The following is a 19,554-nucleotide window of genomic DNA, read 5'->3' on the forward strand; positions in this document are numbered from 1 at the left end:
GCCCATCTTGGTTTCATAAATCAAAGTCTAGAAAATTTAATCCCCTCCAAACACCAAAATATTGGCACCTTATTGCACAATACTATTAGGACTTTTTTTTTAATCTGAAATAATAGTTATTTAATACCTGGAGAGTATTTGCTGCATCAAAATTTGGAATCTAAAGTTAGTGCTCTCATTAGAATGGGATCTTCTATACCTCTGCAATTCTCCAAAGGTGGAAGACAATGACAACACAGCAAGGCTTATATTGTAAGAATACATGCTTCTCCCTTCAGAGACTTTTAATTATAATTTTACTATTTTACCATTTTAACAGACTCATTTTTAACATAATAGCCTTGAAATGGATTTGGGTAATTCTGCCTTGAACCTTCATCCATATTTCAGGAAATATGGAAGAAGACAAACCTGAAATACTGTCCCTGAAATAAGCACTGCTACTTGCTATCCACAGAAGCGTTGCAGTCCTGAAAAATGAATTAAGAGCTCTTTGCAACGATCTCTTCAAAGTTACCAAAAAAGATGTGATTATTTAATGGGGGAGATATTGTGGGAGAATATTTGAAGTCAACTTATAATGATTTTCATTCCAGGAGATGGCGGCTTAGTCAGAGGGGAGAAGACACGAGATATTAGGGTCTTATCCAAATATTCGAGTGAGGACACGTGGAAGAAGAGAGTTAGTTCCATCCAACTTTCTTTCTGAATGCCGATTACAGTCACACCAAAAAGGAAGGCACTGAAATAAAAACTTAGGTATTAAAATTTACATTTTTCTGCAATCCATTTGGGCCTAGTGAGTCTTTTTTGTCTTTTTACAGAAATATAAAAGCACATGAAGCACTTTGCACAGTGCCTGGGCCATAGTAAACAAGTCACTCAGTGATAGCTGCTTTCACTGTCATCAATTATCTGCCCTGGGGAAAGGAGGAAGTTCCCCCAAGCATTGCCACTCACAGTTCTATAACTAATGCTCCATCACCAGTGCCGCCTAAGACAAAGAACTGGAGCCCCAACCATGTCAGATTCAAAGAGATCAGGTCTGTGCAGATCGATACATGTATAGTTTATGCAGGGCTCCCTCTACTCCTCGCTGTCCTTTCTCAGTGTAAACATCCCTCCAACTCCCTCTTCTCCAAAATCCCCTCAACACTCAGTTCCCTAAGGCTCTCTATCTAGCTGGAATTTTCCTCCAGAAAAAAAAAATACCCAATAAGGAAGTAGTGACTTCATTCCTTAGTCCCTTGTATACAGCCCATAACTTATTTATTTTTGCTCAAACTCTTAAAAATTTAATATGCCTCAGTTTATCATTTTACATGAGGAAAACATCATAAATCAATAGGAAAGGCAGGGATATTCAATAAATGATGTTGGAAAAATTGCTTATTGATTTGAAAGCTAGTGGCAGTCCCCCAAGCTTTATTCCTCCAGTCTCTCTAAAGGGTTTTATTTGCTTCTAAATCCCTCAGTGTCTGAGGGACCTAGAGTAATGTGTTTTCTTATCCGAATCAGAGCTGATACATTTCTAGGACCAAAAGAAGCTAAATAAAGTGCAAGTTTTAACAAAACATTTTCTTCTACCTGAAAATAAGGTACTATAATAGCACACAAGAACTTGTTTTAATAGTTAAATAGATTTAAAACTTTGTTCCATAGCTGAAAAAGCACTCGGACCTGTATCCTGAACTGGTCTCCAGAGGGCAGCAGAGAGTCATTTACATTAACAAAAGTTCCCTCAACCAAAAGTGTGTGTACCCAGGCTGTTTTTTCAACTCATCTGTTCTTTCTTATGACTAAGCCTTAACAAACTGGGTGGCCAGGATTTGGAAAGCTGTCTGAGGTCATGGATCAAAGTGATGCCAACAAGCCAAAGCAAAGATTCAAAGAATCACTTTCATATCTTTAAAATAATTATTTAATTAGATAAACCAACGAACCACAATTAATACACTGTTGACTAAGCATATTTAACCAGCACATGTTTATGAAACACTGATGCATATAAAGCATCTAATCCTTTCAGGGCTTTCTACTCCTAGACATACAAAAAGTATATAGAAAAGAGTAATAGTCACTTATTCTGCCATATATTTTTTGAGAATTTGATACACACTAAAATTTTATTAGTGACCCAGAAATTGTTAAAGACACAAAGACTTATAAAAGACTTATAAAACTCCATGTTTCTAGAGAAGGAAATGGCAACCCACTCCAGGAGTCTTGCCTGGGAAATCCCATGGACAGAGGACCCTGGTGGGCTATAGTCTATGGGGTCACAAAGAGTCCTACATGACTTAGTGACTGAGTATGCACGGTTATATACACGTATATATAACTGAATCACTTTTCTGTATACCAGACCCTAACACAACATTGCAAAGCAGCTATACTTTAATAAATATAAGCAAGTAAATAATCTGGAAAAAAATAAAAGCATGTTTCAAAAAAAATCAGGACTTCATTGGTGGTGCTGTGAATAGGAATCCACCTGCCAATGTAGGGGACCTGGGTTCCATCCCTCATCTGGGAAGATTCCACATCTAGAGGGGCAACTAAGCCTGTGTGCCAAAACTACTAAGCCTGCACACCACAACTACTGAAACTGAGCACCCTAGAACCCATGCTCTGGAACAGGAGAAGCCACCACAATGAGAAGCCCGCATACTGAAAGTAGAAAGTAGTCCCCTACAACTAGAGAAAGCCCAAGTGTATAAGGAAGACCCAGCACAGCCAAAAATAAATAAATAAAATTAAAAAGAAAAAAAAACCACTTAAATAAATTATATTAAAAAAATCATGTTATTCTGACTTTTACTTTGTAAACAACAAAAAATCTGGATACAATAGGTTAAATGCTTCTATGAACTGACAAAGTAAAGAAGAGTTAGGCCAAAATTAGGTTAACGCAGGCATCCAGAGAAGTATGTGGAACACCGAAGGTGGCCTGGACTCCAGGGCATTGCTAAACCAGGTAAAAATTTAAACTTTGGTTTACATGTCTTAAGAGGGTAGAGAGAAAAGGCATCACAAAGGTCCCCTCAAAATGGTGATTCTCAAAAATAGGAGACCACCTCATGAAGGCTGAGACACCAAAGGGCGATCTTTTCAGTGTGAGAACGAATTAGAAGTAACCACCTTGAACCCTCTACCTCGAGGGAAAGTGAAATTGCCTCCTATCTGGAAACTTGGCTCAAAGTATGGAGGAGGGAAGAAAATCTCTTCTGAGTTTTATAAGTTGAGATGGCCCACATTCGTATATCTGGGTGGTCTAAAATGCCTCAAGTTGAAAATTAGGTTAAGGTGGTTGCAGACACAGGAGTCTCACAGAAGCAAACAGAAATCTCTGTAGAGACTCAACTCTATTCCAGGCTTCAAAGAGTTTCCATAGAAATATGAGTTTGCAATCAAACACCACGAAACCGGAAGGTAAAAGACATATCATGAGCAACAACCAGTACTTATCAGACCCTCAAAGATGGAAGATGTGGAATATCGATCACATACATTGAAATATATGTATAGAAATAACAGGATGAGTTAAGATAAAGAGCAAGAACCATTAAAAAGTAACCAAACAAGCCAAACACAGGACCTCATTTCATAAAAAACATGGTAAGTAATATTTTAAAACTTAATCAAGGAACTTCCCTGGGGGTCCAGTGGTAAAGAATCCGCCTTCCAGCGCAGCAGACCAGGGTTCAATGCTTGGTCGGCGAACTAAGATTCCATCTGCCACAGAGCAACTAGAGCCCCTGCAAGTCAGGGAAGAGCCTGAGAACCACAATGGAGACCAGCAGTGCCCTCCCTGCTCCAGAAAAAAAAAAAACTCAATGAAAACAGACAATACGGTGATGCTAATAAAAACATGCGGTAGGGTTAGTGGGATTAAAATATTTGAGAGCAGTAAGATACATATTAAGACTGTATTCCAACAAAGTTTTAAGTTTAAAGGAAAGACAAATTCCCTAGACAAATAATACTTCACTGTATCTGACTCAAAAAGAATACAGAACCCAAACTGTCTCATAATCAGTTAAGGAAATTGAATGAGGACTTCAAGATATGTCAATATATGCATCAATCAATGCCTCTAGGCCTAGGTGGCTTTCCTGGCAGTTTAAAATATTTAAGGAAGAAATAGTTCTAATTTTACACAGATGCTGCCAGTGATGCAGATAATATCCTGCAACTCATTTTGTGAAGCTACCATAATCCTGATACCCAAACCCAACAAGAACAACATAAAAAAAGAAAAGTACAGCTCATCACACTGATGAACACAGATTTAAAATATCCTAAGCAAAATATAAACACACTAAGTTCAGAATCAAACTTAAGAGACAAACAAAAGGACATTATGATCAAGTTGGGCTTATACACAGAAAGAAAGGTTGAGTTAACATTCAAATAAAAATTAAGTAATTAATTTCACCACACCAAGAGATTAAGGAAAAAAATCATATGGCCCTTCAATAGATTCACAAAACCCCACATTTTACCAAATTAAAATGCATTTGTGATTTTTTTCAAGTCATATAGCAAAAGAAATAGCCTGATAATTCCTATAGCAAGTGTTGTGTGTAATGTTGATACACTGTATTCATTCCCTGTAAGATTAGATAGAAAATAAGGATGTAAAAAAAGAAAAGAAGGATGCTTGCTGTCATCCCTTTTATTTAGCATCTTACTAATTGCTCCAACAGTGCAGTTGGCAGAGATGAATGAATAAATGAAGAAACGGTAGGAGAAAATTGTAGCAGACCAAAATTTGCCATCCCCAAAATGTGTCCCTTTGATATGAGGATTAACTGGGCTAATTATTTTTAAGAAACGAAAACTCAGAAAGTTTTTCTTGTTACTTTCCCCTTAGCTGCCTAAGGAATTTAGATAAAGGACCTGTTCCCATATTTCATAAAAAATGTAGACAAGGTGTGGTGGGGGAAACTTGGCAGGGCCTAGAGATCAGGGTCCTCTCTGTGTCTCATTGTCTCTGTAGGCCCAGCAAACATTTGTTTACCAAACATTTGCTTTTCCATCTTCATTTCCTTCCTCCCCCAACCCCCTTTATAAAAAATCATTTACTTTTGGTTGCACTGGGTCTTAAGCGCTGTTCTTGGGCTTTCTCTAGTTGCGGCAAGCGGGACTGCTCTGTTGCAACACTCAGGTTTCTTACTGCAGTGGCTTATCTTGTTGCACTGCACAGGCTCCAGGGCACTCAGGCTTCAGGACATCAGCTCGCAGGCTTCCAACTGCAGCGTGCAGCTACAGAGCACGTGGGCTTCAGTGGCTCAGGGGCTTACTTGCTCCATGGCATGTGGGATCTTCCCGATCCATGGAACCTGTGTTCCCTGCGTTGGCAGGCAGATTCCGATCTACTGTGTCACCTGGGAAGTCCCCACTTCCTCCCCTTTGAAGTCCCAAACTAGAGAATCTGTGTGCCGCAACAAAAGATCCTGCATGTTGCAATAAGACTGTATGCAGCCAAATAAATAAATAACAATGTTTCTTTATGGAAATATACCGCATTGGAAGACAAGATGATTGTTATAAAGACTAAAAGAATCTCAAGGTCCTCACTAAGATGAAAATATAATAATGGGAAATGATGAATTTCCCCATCATGTAGGAGAGGGACGCTCAGTTTCTGACAGATAGAAGTGTCCCTCTCATTAGAGAAGTTACTCGACTGAGGATTCGAGACTGCTCCCTGGGATTTACTATAGACCTGATGAACTTTCTCTTGATACTCCCTGACCTCCTTCTGTCAAACTGTACGCTCACCAAGCAAATTGCATCACTCGCCCAGGTGTGCTAGATACCAGAGTGGAAGTTTCCAGTCTCTGGAAAGTTCTGTCATCATCAAGTGGCCAATTTAAAGTGAGCATGAACAGTCGAGGACCTGATCTCTTTTTGGTGACCTGAAGATCAAGGACTCAGATCTTGAAAGCTAAAAATTGCCGACTGGCAATCCATGATGAGCCCCATACTGGGCACTCCCAGGATATCAAGTTGCTCTCGCCCCTGACAGCACTTAAAACTCACCTGGTACATTCCTTTGATAGTACCTATGGCATCGGCCAGCTGCTGATTGTAGCATTTTCGTAAGCTCTCTTCATTCTGCAAATGAAAAATAAATACAAAGAGTACCACAATGTATTTCCAAATATAATTATCACACCTACAAGGGGCGGGGGGGTGGGTGGGTGGGGGGGAAGGATCCACCATTCAAATCATCACGTTCTCTTGAGACTTCACTTTAAAATCATCTCCCTTACACTTCCACCTAAAACAACACATTCCATTTTCACTTACACTTAACCAAAGCAATAGAGAGTGTGCATGGATAAAATAAACAGTTAATGTGAACACGTTCTCTCAACTTCATATCACAGATTTTTAGTGTCTTAGTTTAGTTGTTTAGTTGCTAAGTCCTTTCTGACTCTTTTGCAACCCCGTGGACTGTATGTAGCCTGCCAGGCTCCTCTGTCCATGGGATTCTCCAGGCAAGAAGACTGGAGTGGGTTACCATTTCCTACTCCAGGGGAATCTTTCTGACCCAGACATGCAACCCGCATCTTCCGGCATCTCCTGAATTGGCAGGCAGATTCTTTACTACTGAGCCACCTGAGAAGCCCCCATGTATATACCACTCTGTATGAAATAGGTGTAACTAATGAGAACCTACTGTATAGCACAGGGAACTCTACTTAAAGTTCTGAGTTAACCTAAACGGGAAGGAAATCTGAAAAAGGGGATGTGTGTGTGTGTGTGTAAGTGTGTGTGTGAGTATGTGTATAAGTGTGTGTGTAAGTGTGTGCAAGTGTGTGTAAGTGTGTGTAAGTGTGTGTGTGTGTGTAAGTGACTCACTTTGTTGCACAGCAGGAACTAACACAACACTGTTAAGCAGCTATATTCCAATAAAAATTTAATTAGAAAATAATTAAATAAAATAGTGAAGTATATTTGGAATCCATATCCTCTTCTGGTCCTGGTCCTTTTTCAATGAATCGTGCTCATGAAACGAAATCTAGGGCCACTAATCCACAAACTAGAATCATTTTCTGATTAATCAAATTATTTAATCCTATCTGGTATGCATAAAAATTAAAGATAGAAAATCTTTAAAAAATACTCTTGATTCTGTTATCAATTTTGCTTCCAGCATGGAGTGTAAACAATCAGGGGGCTTCAGAATCAGACAGAACTGGATTTCAATGTCACTGTGCAACTTACCATCTTTCTGACGTTAAGCAAGGACTCAACCTGCCTGACTTTAAGAAAGCTTAAATTTTAAGCAAGTTTCCTTATCTGTAAGGTAGGGATAACAGGATTTCCACTTGAGGATTGTTGAGGGACTTAAAGAGGAAATGCATTAAAAGTTACTCTGGAGACTTCCCTGGTGGTCCAGTGCTTAAGACTTTACCTTAAATGTAAGGGGTGTGGGTTTGATCCTTGGTCAGAGAGCTAAGATCTCATATGCCTTGGGGCCAATGCTGCCCGCCCCCCCCCAAGAAACGGAAGCAATATTGTAACAAATTCAATAGAGACTTTTTAAATGGTCCATATGAAAAAAAACACTTTTAAAAAATGGTGGGGCTGACAACACGTGGGTATTTTGCTTTATAGCAGAAAAACAACACCAATGCCCATTTTTAATGACAGATAAATATGCTAACATGATCAAAGATTTTGGGGAATTCCTCAGAACAGCAGAGTTTTCATGTCTCTAGCTTCTACAGAGCCATTAAAGCACAAATAAGATCATATAAAATTACAGTTAAGGGCTGGAACTCAAGCATGAAACTGACCTAGAACCTAAACCCTGGTGGTTTCTTAACCAGTGACACTGAGCAAGTGAATTAACCTTTCTGTGGCTTGGTTTGCTCATCTGTAAAAGGGGTATAATAATCGCATGTACTTCATCAGGTTAGTTGTGAGGCTTAAACGAGCTTGTACACAGACCACGCACACACGTCCCTGCACATAGTAAAGTTACAGGCGCCACACAGCTGTGCTTAGTCACCCAGTCGTGTCCAACTCTACGTAACCCCGTGGACTGTAGCCCGCCAGGCTCCTCTGTCCATGGGGATTCTCCAGGCAAGAACACTGGAGTGGGTTGCCATTTCCTTCCCCAGGGGATCTTCCCAACCCAGGGATCGAACCCAGGTCTCCCACATTGCAGGTGGATTCTTAACCCTCTGAGCTACTAGGGAAACCCTGTAACTATCATTAGAGTCAACATATGCAAATTAAATTACCTTTATAAGTTGCCAAGCTAAAAATTGTAGTGTCTTTATAATTAAACACAAAATTAATCCACAAAATTAACTACTTTTAAAACAGAGGAAATGAGAGAACTTCTACCTGTTGGTAATGTTTTTCAATGGTCATGATCCTGTCATGTAGAGAATTGAAGAGTCTGCAAGATTCCTCTTTAAGACGGTCCTCAAACTTCAGTTGAATCAATTGCTTGAGGAACCCAAAATCCACCTGAAGGGATTTAGTAATCTAAAAGGGGAAAAACATAGGTCATTACAGAGCTTAAGGGCACTCTGTGTAAAGATTCCAACACCTGGCCTGGTTCTAGGCGGATAACCTGGGCACCTGGTCAGGGGCCTGTCCTGAATCTAAGATTACATCTCAGAGTCGTGTACATTGGGGAACTCCAGTCAATCTGCAGAACTAACAGAAGCTGATGGAGGAAAGGAGAGGAGGCTCCCAGCAGTTTCCTCCCTTAGTAGTATCGGTCACTCAGTCACATCTGACTCTTTGCAACCCCGTGGACTGTAACCCGCCAGGCTCCTCTGTCCATGGAATTCTCCAGGCAAGAATACTGGAATGGGTTGCCATTCTCTTCTCCAGGGGAATCTTCCCCACCCAGGGATCAAAGAAACCTAGGTCTCCTACATTGCAGGCAGATTCTTTACCATCTGAGCCACGAGGGAGAATAAGTTATCCCTTGGAACTTCCCTGGTGGTCCAGTGGTTAAGACTTCACACTCCCACTGCAGGAGCCACTGGTTCTAACCCTGGTCTGGGAAATAAGAACCACCATGCCACAGAACGCAGTAAAAAAAGAAAGACAGAAAAAGACAATACATTGGGAAGTGTGTGGGAAAAGAGACACCCTCCAAAGTGGGAGTGTAGTTGGTATAATTTCTATGCAGGGCAATTTGGCAACATCCTCCAAAATGACTAATGCATGCATCCTCTGACTCAGACGTTTCACTTTTAAAAATTTACACCCCAGATTTACTGGCATGTGAGTATGTACAGAATTATTCATCATGATAAGAGAGCTGAAATGACCAAAATGTCCATCAGGAGGGGATAGCTAAATAAATGATGCCAGTTTGTGGTATGATGTACTTGTAAAATCGATGAAGAGGCTCTTTATGCACCAATGTATATAACTGATTTCCAAGTTATGTTACTAAGTGGAAAAACAGAAGCAAAATACTATTTACAGTAGTATACCACCCTGTGTCACTGTTTTATTGGTTAGGACTTTTAATAACAACTCTTAATATCTGATGTCTATGAAATGTTCTGTTTCTTTACAATCAAAAAAAGCACCAAGGCTTTGCTATATAGAAGAAAGAAACACAACATTGTAAATCAGCTATACTTCAATAAAATTTTATTTTTATTTACTTATTTTATTTTTTAAAAAATCTGTTTGGCTGCACTGGGTCTTTAGTTGCAGCACTTGAGATCTAGTTCCCTGATCAGGGATTGAACTTGGACCCTCTGCATTGGGAGCTTGGAGTCCCAACAACTGGACCACCACAGAAGTACCACTTCAATAAAATTTTTAAAAATTAAAAAAGGTTTTTTTAAAGTCCCAAAGGAAATAGGATAGAATATTGAGATTTGGGGCTTCCCAGAAGGCACTAGTGGCAAAGAATTGGCCTGCCAATGCAGGAGACGTTAAGAAATGAGGATTTGGTCCCTGGGTCAGGAAGTTCCCTTGGAGGAGGGCATGGCAACCCGCTCTTGTATTCTTGCCTGGAGAGTCCCATAAACAGAGGAGTCTGGCAAGCTACAGAGTTGCTCACACATGGGATCGCACAGAGTGAGACATGAGTGAAGCGACTTAGCATGAACACATGCATCGAGATTCGACAAAGGTGTATGGTGGTACAGGGGAGCAAAATTTGCCGTCACAAACTGTTTCTTTGGCAAGAGTATTTATTTAGGCTGATTATTTTTAAGGACCCAAAGACTCAGGAAGACCCATAAACTTTCCCTTAACTTCGTAAAAGAATGAGATGGAGGACCTGCTTCAGGAAGGGAGTTAGCATCATAGATACCTGCATTATAACATGAACTAGGTATGCAGACAGAGGATGAGATGGATGGATGGCATCACTGATTCAGTGGACATGAACTTGGGCAAGCTCTGGGAGACAGTGAAGGACAGGGAAGTCTGGCGTGCTGCAGTCCATGGGGTCAAGAACAGCTGGACACAATTTGGCAACTGACAAACAACAGGGTGTAGACAGATAGGAACCCAGCAAAGTGTGCTCAAGTTTCTCTCTGTGTCCCACCGTCTCTGCAGGCCCAGCAGACATTAGTTTACAGACATTCGCTCTTCCATTTTCATGTGAATTGCCTTCCTCTCCATTACCCTCAACATCCTCTTCTGTCTTTACCTGAAGGTGAGACCTTTGGCTATTTAGACAATTTACTCAATTTTCCTGGGTCTCCCCCATGTATGTGGTATTTAAGTTTTTGTTGGATTTTCTGTTAATCTGTCTCATGTCAATTCAATTTTTAACTTAGCCAGAAGAATTTAGAGGAATAGAGGAAAATTTCTTCATCTCTGACAGTGGGATGTCATTATATGTTATTCATTATATTATTATATTATTCATTATATTATTCTCGACATTTTTCTATACACCAAAAATATTTTATAAAATTTTTAAAGTATCCTCAACATAAAATGTTCACAGATGGCAAAAGAATTACAGAGAGAGTAAGAAAACATTTCACTAAACAAGTTAACATAGGGGCTTCCCTGGTGGCCCAGTGGTTAGGACCCTAGCTTCCACTGTCAGGGCCCAGGCTTAATTTCTCTCTGGTCGGGGAACTAAGATCCTGCAAGCCATGCAGAGCAGGAAGAAAAAAAAAAGTTAAAATACATGAAATAAACAGGATGCAAATAGAAGTAATGTGTGTGTGCTAAGTTGCTTCAGTTGTGTCCGACTCTTGGCACCCCTATGGACTGTAGCCCGCCAGGCTCCTTTGTCCATGGGATTCTCCAGGCAAAAGTACTGGAGTGGGTTACCATTTCCTCCTTCAGGGGATCTCCTCGACCCAGGGATCAATCACACATCTCTTATGTCTCCTGCGTAGGCAGGCAGGTTCTTTACCACTAGGGCCACCTGGGAAGCCCCAAAGAGAAGTAGTGTGTATGCTGTATGCTCAGTCATTCCGTTGTCTCCGACTCTTTGAGAGCCGATGGACTGTAGCCTGCTAGGCTCCTCTGTCCATGGGATTCTCCAGACAGGAACACTGGAGTGGGTAGCCATGCCCTGAAGTAGTTGTTTATACTAATAATTAAAAAACAATAACACACAACTGTTATCCAGTTCAGATTATAGAAGATGCTAATATTTTTAAAATGTTAATCATTTCACTTTTGTCAAGGAAAGAAACATGAAGGCAAGTAATACAAATTATCTCAGGAGTTCCTTAATAAATCCAGATTTACCTGCACTAGATTTTGTGTAGCTAAGCTCAACTCTTTTAATGGCAGAATCTCACTGGAATCTGTTTGAGTGGCATGGTCTGTGCTGAAAAAGCCAACCTTCAAATCATCTGAAATAGTAAATCTGAAAAATAAAAGAGGGGGGAGATTAAATGTACTTCATATTATAGATATTACCTTAAAGATATATTTAGTGACATATATTTACACATATTTTCTGTAAATCATATTTTAAAAATTCAAAGGATCGGTGAAATGAGAAAACCACTTAATTATCTGCTCATGATTTTGGGTTTTCCCTAGGTTTCTTTTGGATTATCAGATTGTCTGAACAATTTCACATTGCTACACTGATTTTACTTCCATTTTCGGATACATGACCAATTTATGAACCTCCTTTTAAAATCTCATCCACTGTTTTATGTATGCTGCTGCTTGAGGTCGTTGTAAATCATGCGTGGGCATAGCAAGCAAAATTCCTTTTAAGTAGAGGTTCTGAAAATGTGGTCTGAGAACTCCTGGAGGCTCCAGAACACTCAGGGAGTCCACAGGTCAAAATTATTTTCATAATATTATTAAGATTGGATTTATCTTTTCTCCTATCATTCTCTCACAAGTATTCAGTGGAGTTCCAGATGCTACAGGTTATGTGCCTGGATGACAGATGAATGCAGAAGCAGAGAGGAGAACTCAGCTATTTTCCATTAAGCCAGGCATTGAAAAGATTTGCAAAAATGTAAATGATACCATTCTCATTAAAGATTCTGTCTTGAAAAGAGTTCAATTTTCTTTAAAATATATTACTTATACTAATACAGAATTGGTTTATCATTATTTTAAATGTTTCTCCTTTAAAATTTCTAATATGGTAACTATGAATAAATAAAACATAAAGATCTGTGAGGGCCTCAATAATTTTTAAGACTGTAAAGAGATCCTGACACCAAAAAAAAAAAAATTTGAGAACTACTTCTTTAAGATAATCACACCACTCTACTGTACTTGGTTTTAAACTCAGTTTCCCCCCACCCCCCCCCCCACCGCCAAAATCGAAGTGGAAAGAAGTATTTTGTAAAATCCTCCTACAAACTTTTAATGACGGACATCTCAAATCATAACAAGAAGGCCAAGTTTCTGGATGTCCTTTCTCTGTCAATTTGACCAAACTTACCACAAGCATTGGTTTCTAAAATGTCAGCTAAAAAAAGAGAGCCATGAAAGCCTAAGGAACATTCCCAGGCTTTTCAATGCAGCCTCCGTAGAGAGAGCATCCATGTACCTACCCTCCCTTGTCTGCTGACCAGGTGGAGCAGACCGTGATGGGGGTACCCCCTGGCAACCTCCCGCTTTTTACTGCTGGCAGAGCCTCAGCCTTATCTCCTGCAGAACTCAGGGAAGGGTGAGAGAATTCCCAGTATCAAGGGTAACAGTTTTGTGGTCTCAGGCCGCTGCGGCGATCCCAATCTTCTGGGCAGGTATTTTAGGAGCGGGAGTGGGACTTGGTTCTGAGGAGTGTGACAGGAGAAAAGACCTGTCAGGGGCAGGTAAAGCTTTTTTCACAGGAGCACCAGGGGAGAGGTCCCCTCTGTGACTCTGCACACTGCCACGTGTGGAAATGAGGCCAGGAACTGGCAGAGCTGTCTGGTGACCACAAGGGGGTCAGCCAGAGGGCAAAGCCAGTGCACAGATGATGCGCTTTTAAAAAGATGGAAACAGGCACTTCCCTGGCGGTCCAGTGGTTAAAACCCCAGGCTTACAATGCAAGGGGAGTAGCCTCCGGCTTTGGTTGGGGAACTAAGATCCTGCATGCCTAGTGGTGGGACCAAAAACAAAACAAAGCAACATGGTTGGGAGACTGAATAAATTGAAGAAACATGTAAATGTACTGAAGATGACAGAAGTCAAGTTCTCCAGTTTCAGAAATGAAATTTACAAACATAAAAAAGAAGTAGAATAGGATATACCCTGAGACAATGTAATGGAACTGGAAGTTCTGGTATGAAGGCATGGTTTTATAATTATGTACATAGACAAATAGTGATAGGTACAAATATGTGCATATACTTATGGACATGTGTTTCTAGTTCTGTCCAGTGTGAGAACCTAGATGGGATGACACCCCAGTAGCAATGAACACACCAAAAACACAGACGTTGATTTTTTAAATACCATTCTGCATTAAAAGGAACCAGGGCTTCTTGGGAAAATGGCTGGTTTCAAAGCTGGGAGAACAAAAACATAAAATGAGCCTGGAATATCTTGTGATTCCAAAAAGTGGGGAAAGAGTGAAAAAAAAAAATGAGAGAGACAGAAACTAGACCGAAGAGATTCCCACTGGCCATATCTGGGACAATTTGAGCATCAAAATAAATGATGAAAGTATCAGATTACAGCCTATCGAATAAAACAGGAATCTAGCAGTCCAAATGAGAATGAGACGCTCTAGTAAACACAGAAAAGAATGGTGAAAATAGAGAATCACCATTGGGCAGCCACTGCAGAGGTGATGGATTAGGGTGGGAGTTATCAATGGCAGCTAGGGTTAAGCTTAGCTAAAAGGCTACAGCTGGTCAGTGGAAGTTTGATTAGGAAAAGGAAATTTTGTTGAAAAATTGAACAAGACTACTATATAATCCAGCAGTCTCACATCTGAGTATATATCCAAAGGAAACAAAATCAGTATCCCAAGGAGCTACCTCACTCTCATGTTCACTATGACGTTATTCACAGTAGCCAGGGGTCCACTGACAGATGAATGAGTAAGGAAAATGTAGTGGACTTCCCTGGTGGTCCAGTGGATAAGACTCCATGCTCCCAATGCAGAGGGCCAGGGTTCAATCCCTGATCAGGGAACTAGATCCCATATGCCACAACTGAAAGATCTCACATACCTCAACTATAGATCCCTCAGGCCTCAATGAAGATCAAAGATCCCACAAACCTCAGCTAAGTCCTGGTGCAACCAAATAGGCAGATAAATAAAAAATAAACCTTAAAAAATAGAAAATGTGTGTGTGCATGTGTGTATAATGAAAAGTCATGAAAAAAGAAAATGCATTCCTGTTATTTGCAATAACACAGATGAACCTTGAGGACATTACATTAAGCGAAATAAGGCAGACTGAGAAAGATAACTGATTGCACTTATATGTGGAATCTAAAAAAGTCAAACTCATAGAAACAGAGAGTAAGAGACAGTTGCCACAAGCTGAGGGTAAAGGAAATGGGGGGATATTAGTCAAAGGGTAAAAACTTTCAGTTATAAGATGAATAAGTACTGGGATATAATGTACAGCATGACAATTGCAGTTAATAATACTATATTGTACACTTGAAAGTTGCTAAGAGAGACAATTTGAAATATTTTCATACACACAAAAGTAACTATGTGAGATGATGAATGTGTCAACTAACCTTATTGTGATAATGATAATGTGATAATTTTATATTTTACAACATAAAAATGTGCCAAATCATCACATTGTACACCTCAAACTTACAGTGTTCTGCATCAGTTATATCTCAATAAAGTTGGAGGCAGGGGAGGAAAAGGAAATTTTGTAATACTTAGGCCCTACAGGTGGTGCTAATGGTAAAGAACCTGCCTGCCAATGTTGGAGATGTAAGAGACATAGGTTCGATATCTGGGTCCAGAACATACCCTGGAAGAGAGCACGACAGCCCACTCCATATTCTTGCCTGAAGAATCCCATGGACAGGGGAGTGTGGCAGGTTACAGTCCTCAGGGTCGCTAAGAGTCGGACACAACTGAAGCAACTAACTACACACGCACACACTCTCTACACACAAAATAGTAATTTATTACAAAGGGAAGCAGAGTGAATTTATGGCAGACCTGGGAGACACCAACCCAGCAAAGTCAAGGTTAAAGCATCAATGAGGGAATAGACTGAATGACACGCACTGGCTAAACTGATGCCCTGAGAATACACAGCCTCATTTCTGTGGCCTTCCTGCCAAGAACACAGGACCTGAATCTGGTTATAAGGAAACAGAAGATGGACCCAGGTAGTGCTGGTCATGCTACAGAAGGTTTGTACTTTTTAAAAAAGTGTCAAGGACATGAACAGTGGGGAGAGGCTGAGGAACTCTTCCTGCTGGACCCGTCTGAGGCGACAGGATAGCTAAAGACAACACACACTGCTAGATAGGATCCTGCATCAGAAAGGAAAAAAAAGTCATTACTGGTGCTTTTGGCCCAGCTTGAAAGGAGGCTGCGATAGGGTTGTGCAGTATGGATCTGCTGATTTGAGAGTGTGTGCTGCTCATGCAGGAAAAAGTATCCATTTTAGGAAAAACACCCTTGAATGCTTAGGAAATTCACACTTAATGGGAAACATGTCTGCAACATGCTCTCAGAAGGTTCTAAAAAGACTGATGATAATGAATGTCTGGGTGAGTGTGAGTGTGTGTGTTATGTGTGTACAGAGGCAGGGGGTGAGGAGGAAGAAGAGAGAGAAAACAAACATGGGGAAATGTTGAGAACTGAAGAATCTAGGTGAAGAGTTCTTAGTTCTGTTCTGACAACTTTTCTGTATATTTGAAATTATTTCAAAGTAAACTATTTTTTAAAAGTCAGACACAACCTTCAAGCAAGCTCAGATCCTGCCAATTTCACTCAGTAAGAACTGTCAGTATTTTAGGCGTAAATCTCTAGAAACTCTTATCAATGGAGAAGGCATGAGCTTAAATCTGCATTACAACCATCCCCCTGTTTACTGTGCTTTTTCTGGAACTTCCCATAACTGGTTCCCAACATCTGTTTTTGTCTTTAGGTAGAGATTCTATTTAAGGTAGTGGTTTGAACCATTTCAAGGAGTTACTCCAATTTCCTGGGTATCTCCCTTGTATACAGGAGGAATAGATGTTATTAAACTTCTGTTGTTTTTTTCTCGAGTTAATCTGTCTTTTATTATGGGGGGAGGGGGGCTCAGCCAAGAATGCAGAAATGATAGGAGAGATATTCTTCTCCTCCACTCAGCACATGGGACCATCTCTCCCACAGCTGTAGGTCCAAGAATCTTGGTAAAAATGCAAGAGGCACCTCTCACTATTACACCTAATAACCCACCCCTGAAATCATTGCTTCCTTTCCCAGAAACTTTATTACCTGCTGGCTTGGAGGTCTTAGTTCCCAAAGGGAGATTGCTTCTACGGGGAAGCACAACAATGGTTCTACTGAATTAGACGAGAGTGAATTGAACGGTACCTGGCCACTGTGTGATCCCTACACCACCAAACCAAAGGCAGAGAACGGGGGCACACTACTGGCTGAAGTGATTAATTCTGATCATCAAGAAAGCAGGTTGTTGGTACACAGAGGAGTAAAGGACTACGTCTGGAACTCAGGAGATTCTCTGGAGTGACTCTGAGCATTTCCACATTCAATAGGAAAGATTAATGAAAAAATACAGCCAATTCCCCTGAAAAGGCAGGACTCTTGAGGGCTCAGAACCTTCAGGAATGACTATTTGGATTTCTCAGCTATATAAAGAACCTTGGCCTGCCTTGTATCTTTCACTAAGTTCACCATGGCCACTCAACAAGTCAGGCCCATGGACCAGCTCTGGCTGGCACCCTTTGGCAAGTGTCTCTACCACCAGCCACATCCTCTCCCAAGGGGTCTTAATCTCAGCGTTTGGTGGAAGTGGGGGACCTTTTAAATTCTTAGTTCTGTCCACATTTACTCTTCTCTGCCCTTGGGGTCACAGCTACATTTGCTATTGCAATGTTGCTTAGAGCTTTTTTTAAATTGAACTTAAAATCCTTGTTAATATTTAATAAGAAACAAGACATAGGACTTCCCTAGTGGCACAGTGGATATCTGTCTGCCAATGCAGGGGACATGGGTTCCATCTCTGGTCCGAGAAGATTCCACATGCGGCAGAGCAACTAAGCTCATCTGCCATGACTACTGAGCCTGTGCTTTAGAGTCCAGGAGCCGCAACTACTGGGCCTGCATGCCTAGACCCCCGCGCTCCACAACAAGAGAAGCCACTGCAGTGAGAAGCCGATGGATCTCAACAAAGAATAGCCCCTGCCTACCGCGACTAGAGAAAGCAGCGGAAAGCACCGAAGACCCAGCACAGCCAAAAACAAGTAAATAACAACATTAAAGAAACAAGAAATATTTGTTCCTTGTTTAAATACTGGTGAGGTTTCTATCTCCTGTTTGAACCCCGAGTGCTGCATCAATACGATAAATACAAACACCACCTAAACTTAAAACTGTTTCTTTCTGCAATGCCTCCCACTTAACAGACCTCCATGATTCATCCTTCCAGCTGAGAAATGCAGTTCCTCCCCCTCCCTAGCACCAAGCAGCTCCTATTTGTTATTCAGCTTCATTTTTCAATAAACTTGACCATGTATGTTCTTTCCTTCCTTCCCATTTTAAGCTAAAGATCTAGGGTGGGTGGTAAGTTATGAATGTGAGCAGGTTTTATGATAAATATACAACGTTACATGTCAGTTATATCCCAAAGCTGGAAAAAGAATAGAAGTGCAAAAAAATCACCCCCAATACATGTATCTTTAGGATATGATTTAGAAACTTAGAATAATGTTTTCAGTTATTCCCTCTGGTACCATAATATTACAGTAATACAGTATGATATTTTAAAACCAGTTTGAAGAATTTTATAGATACCTCCTCCAGGTGGTAAAAATAAAATTAGTGCCTATTTATTGTGTTAAACAGAAAACTACAGGCTCAAAATGGCATTACTTATTCTAAAGTGCATGATACCAAATTCAGACTTAATACCTGACTTAATTTCGGTTTCAACCTTCCCCAGAAATGTTAGCCTTAATTAACCAGTCTGGAATTTTCTGATCAGCACCAGGAAGATAATCTGTCCTGTGGCCCCTCTCCACTCTGCCCCCAAAGGAAGAAGGGGTAATCTGAATGATAAAACCCCTGCCTTGCCCTTTCCCCTGCAAAGATAAGTCCTGGTCTAAAAACAATGCTTTTTTTTCTTCTTGCTTTTTTCCCCTTTATGGTACCATCTCCCTTGTCCCACCCTTTTCCCTATAAAAACCTCCCATTGTGTACAGCCCCCTTGGAGCTCCCTCATAATTGCTGGACGGGGTGCTGTCCAATTCATGAACCACCTAACAAAGCCAATCAGATCTTCAAATCTACTCAGTTGAATTTTGTTTTTTAACAACTGAATGCTTAACTTGTCCCCTGTGCTTAGTCAAGGCATCTGTCTTAATACACACAATCTCTGGGATGACCCAGAGGGATGGGATGGGGAGGGAGGTTGGAGGGGGGTTCAGGATGGGGAACACATGTAAATCCATGGCTGATTCATGTCAACGTATGGCAAAAACCACTACAATATTGTGAAGTAATTAGCCTCCAACTAATAAAAATAAATGAAAAAAAATATATATATATATATATCCTGGGATAAAACATAATGTAAAAGAGTATGAAATACAATATATATATATATGTATAACTGAGTCACTTTGCTGTACAGAGGAAATTAACACAACTTTGTAAATCAACTATACTTCAATAAAATATTTTTTAATAGGGAAAAAAATATACACACAATCTTTTCTCAGGTTATCTACCTTTCTTTGTTTTGAGGAGATGGAAGCTGAGGCTCAAAGATTGTAAGTAATTAATCTAAAAATCACAAGCGTGTATATTCCCTGGCAGTTCAGGGGTTAGGACTCTAATTCTCATGGCCAAAGGCATTGGATCAATCCCTGGTTGGGCAACTAAGAAACCACAAGCTACACAGTACAGCCAAAAAGAAAAAATAAGCCTAAAGTGAGAGTCTTATCCTCCATCCCTTG

General features: G+C 40.4%; 1 protein-coding gene across 1 annotated transcript in view; it reads right to left on the reverse strand.

Moving 5' to 3' along the window:
* Positions 1–19,554, reverse strand: part of C2H10orf67 (chromosome 2 C10orf67 homolog) — a 96,667-nt gene that overhangs the window by 72,458 nt on the left and 4,655 nt on the right. Inside the window, exons 2-4 of the mRNA XM_065919144.1 lie at positions 11,725–11,845; positions 8,371–8,514; positions 6,049–6,123 (exon numbers count right to left, since the gene is read on the reverse strand). Of these exons, the coding sequence (XP_065775216.1) occupies positions 6,049–6,123; positions 8,371–8,514; positions 11,725–11,845 (340 nt within the window). The remainder of the gene's footprint in view (positions 1–6,048; positions 6,124–8,370; positions 8,515–11,724; positions 11,846–19,554) is intronic.

The sequence above is a fragment of the Muntiacus reevesi genome, chromosome 2, assembly GCF_963930625.1.
Source record: "Muntiacus reevesi chromosome 2, mMunRee1.1, whole genome shotgun sequence".
Taxonomy (NCBI): Eukaryota; Metazoa; Chordata; class Mammalia; order Artiodactyla; family Cervidae; genus Muntiacus; species Muntiacus reevesi.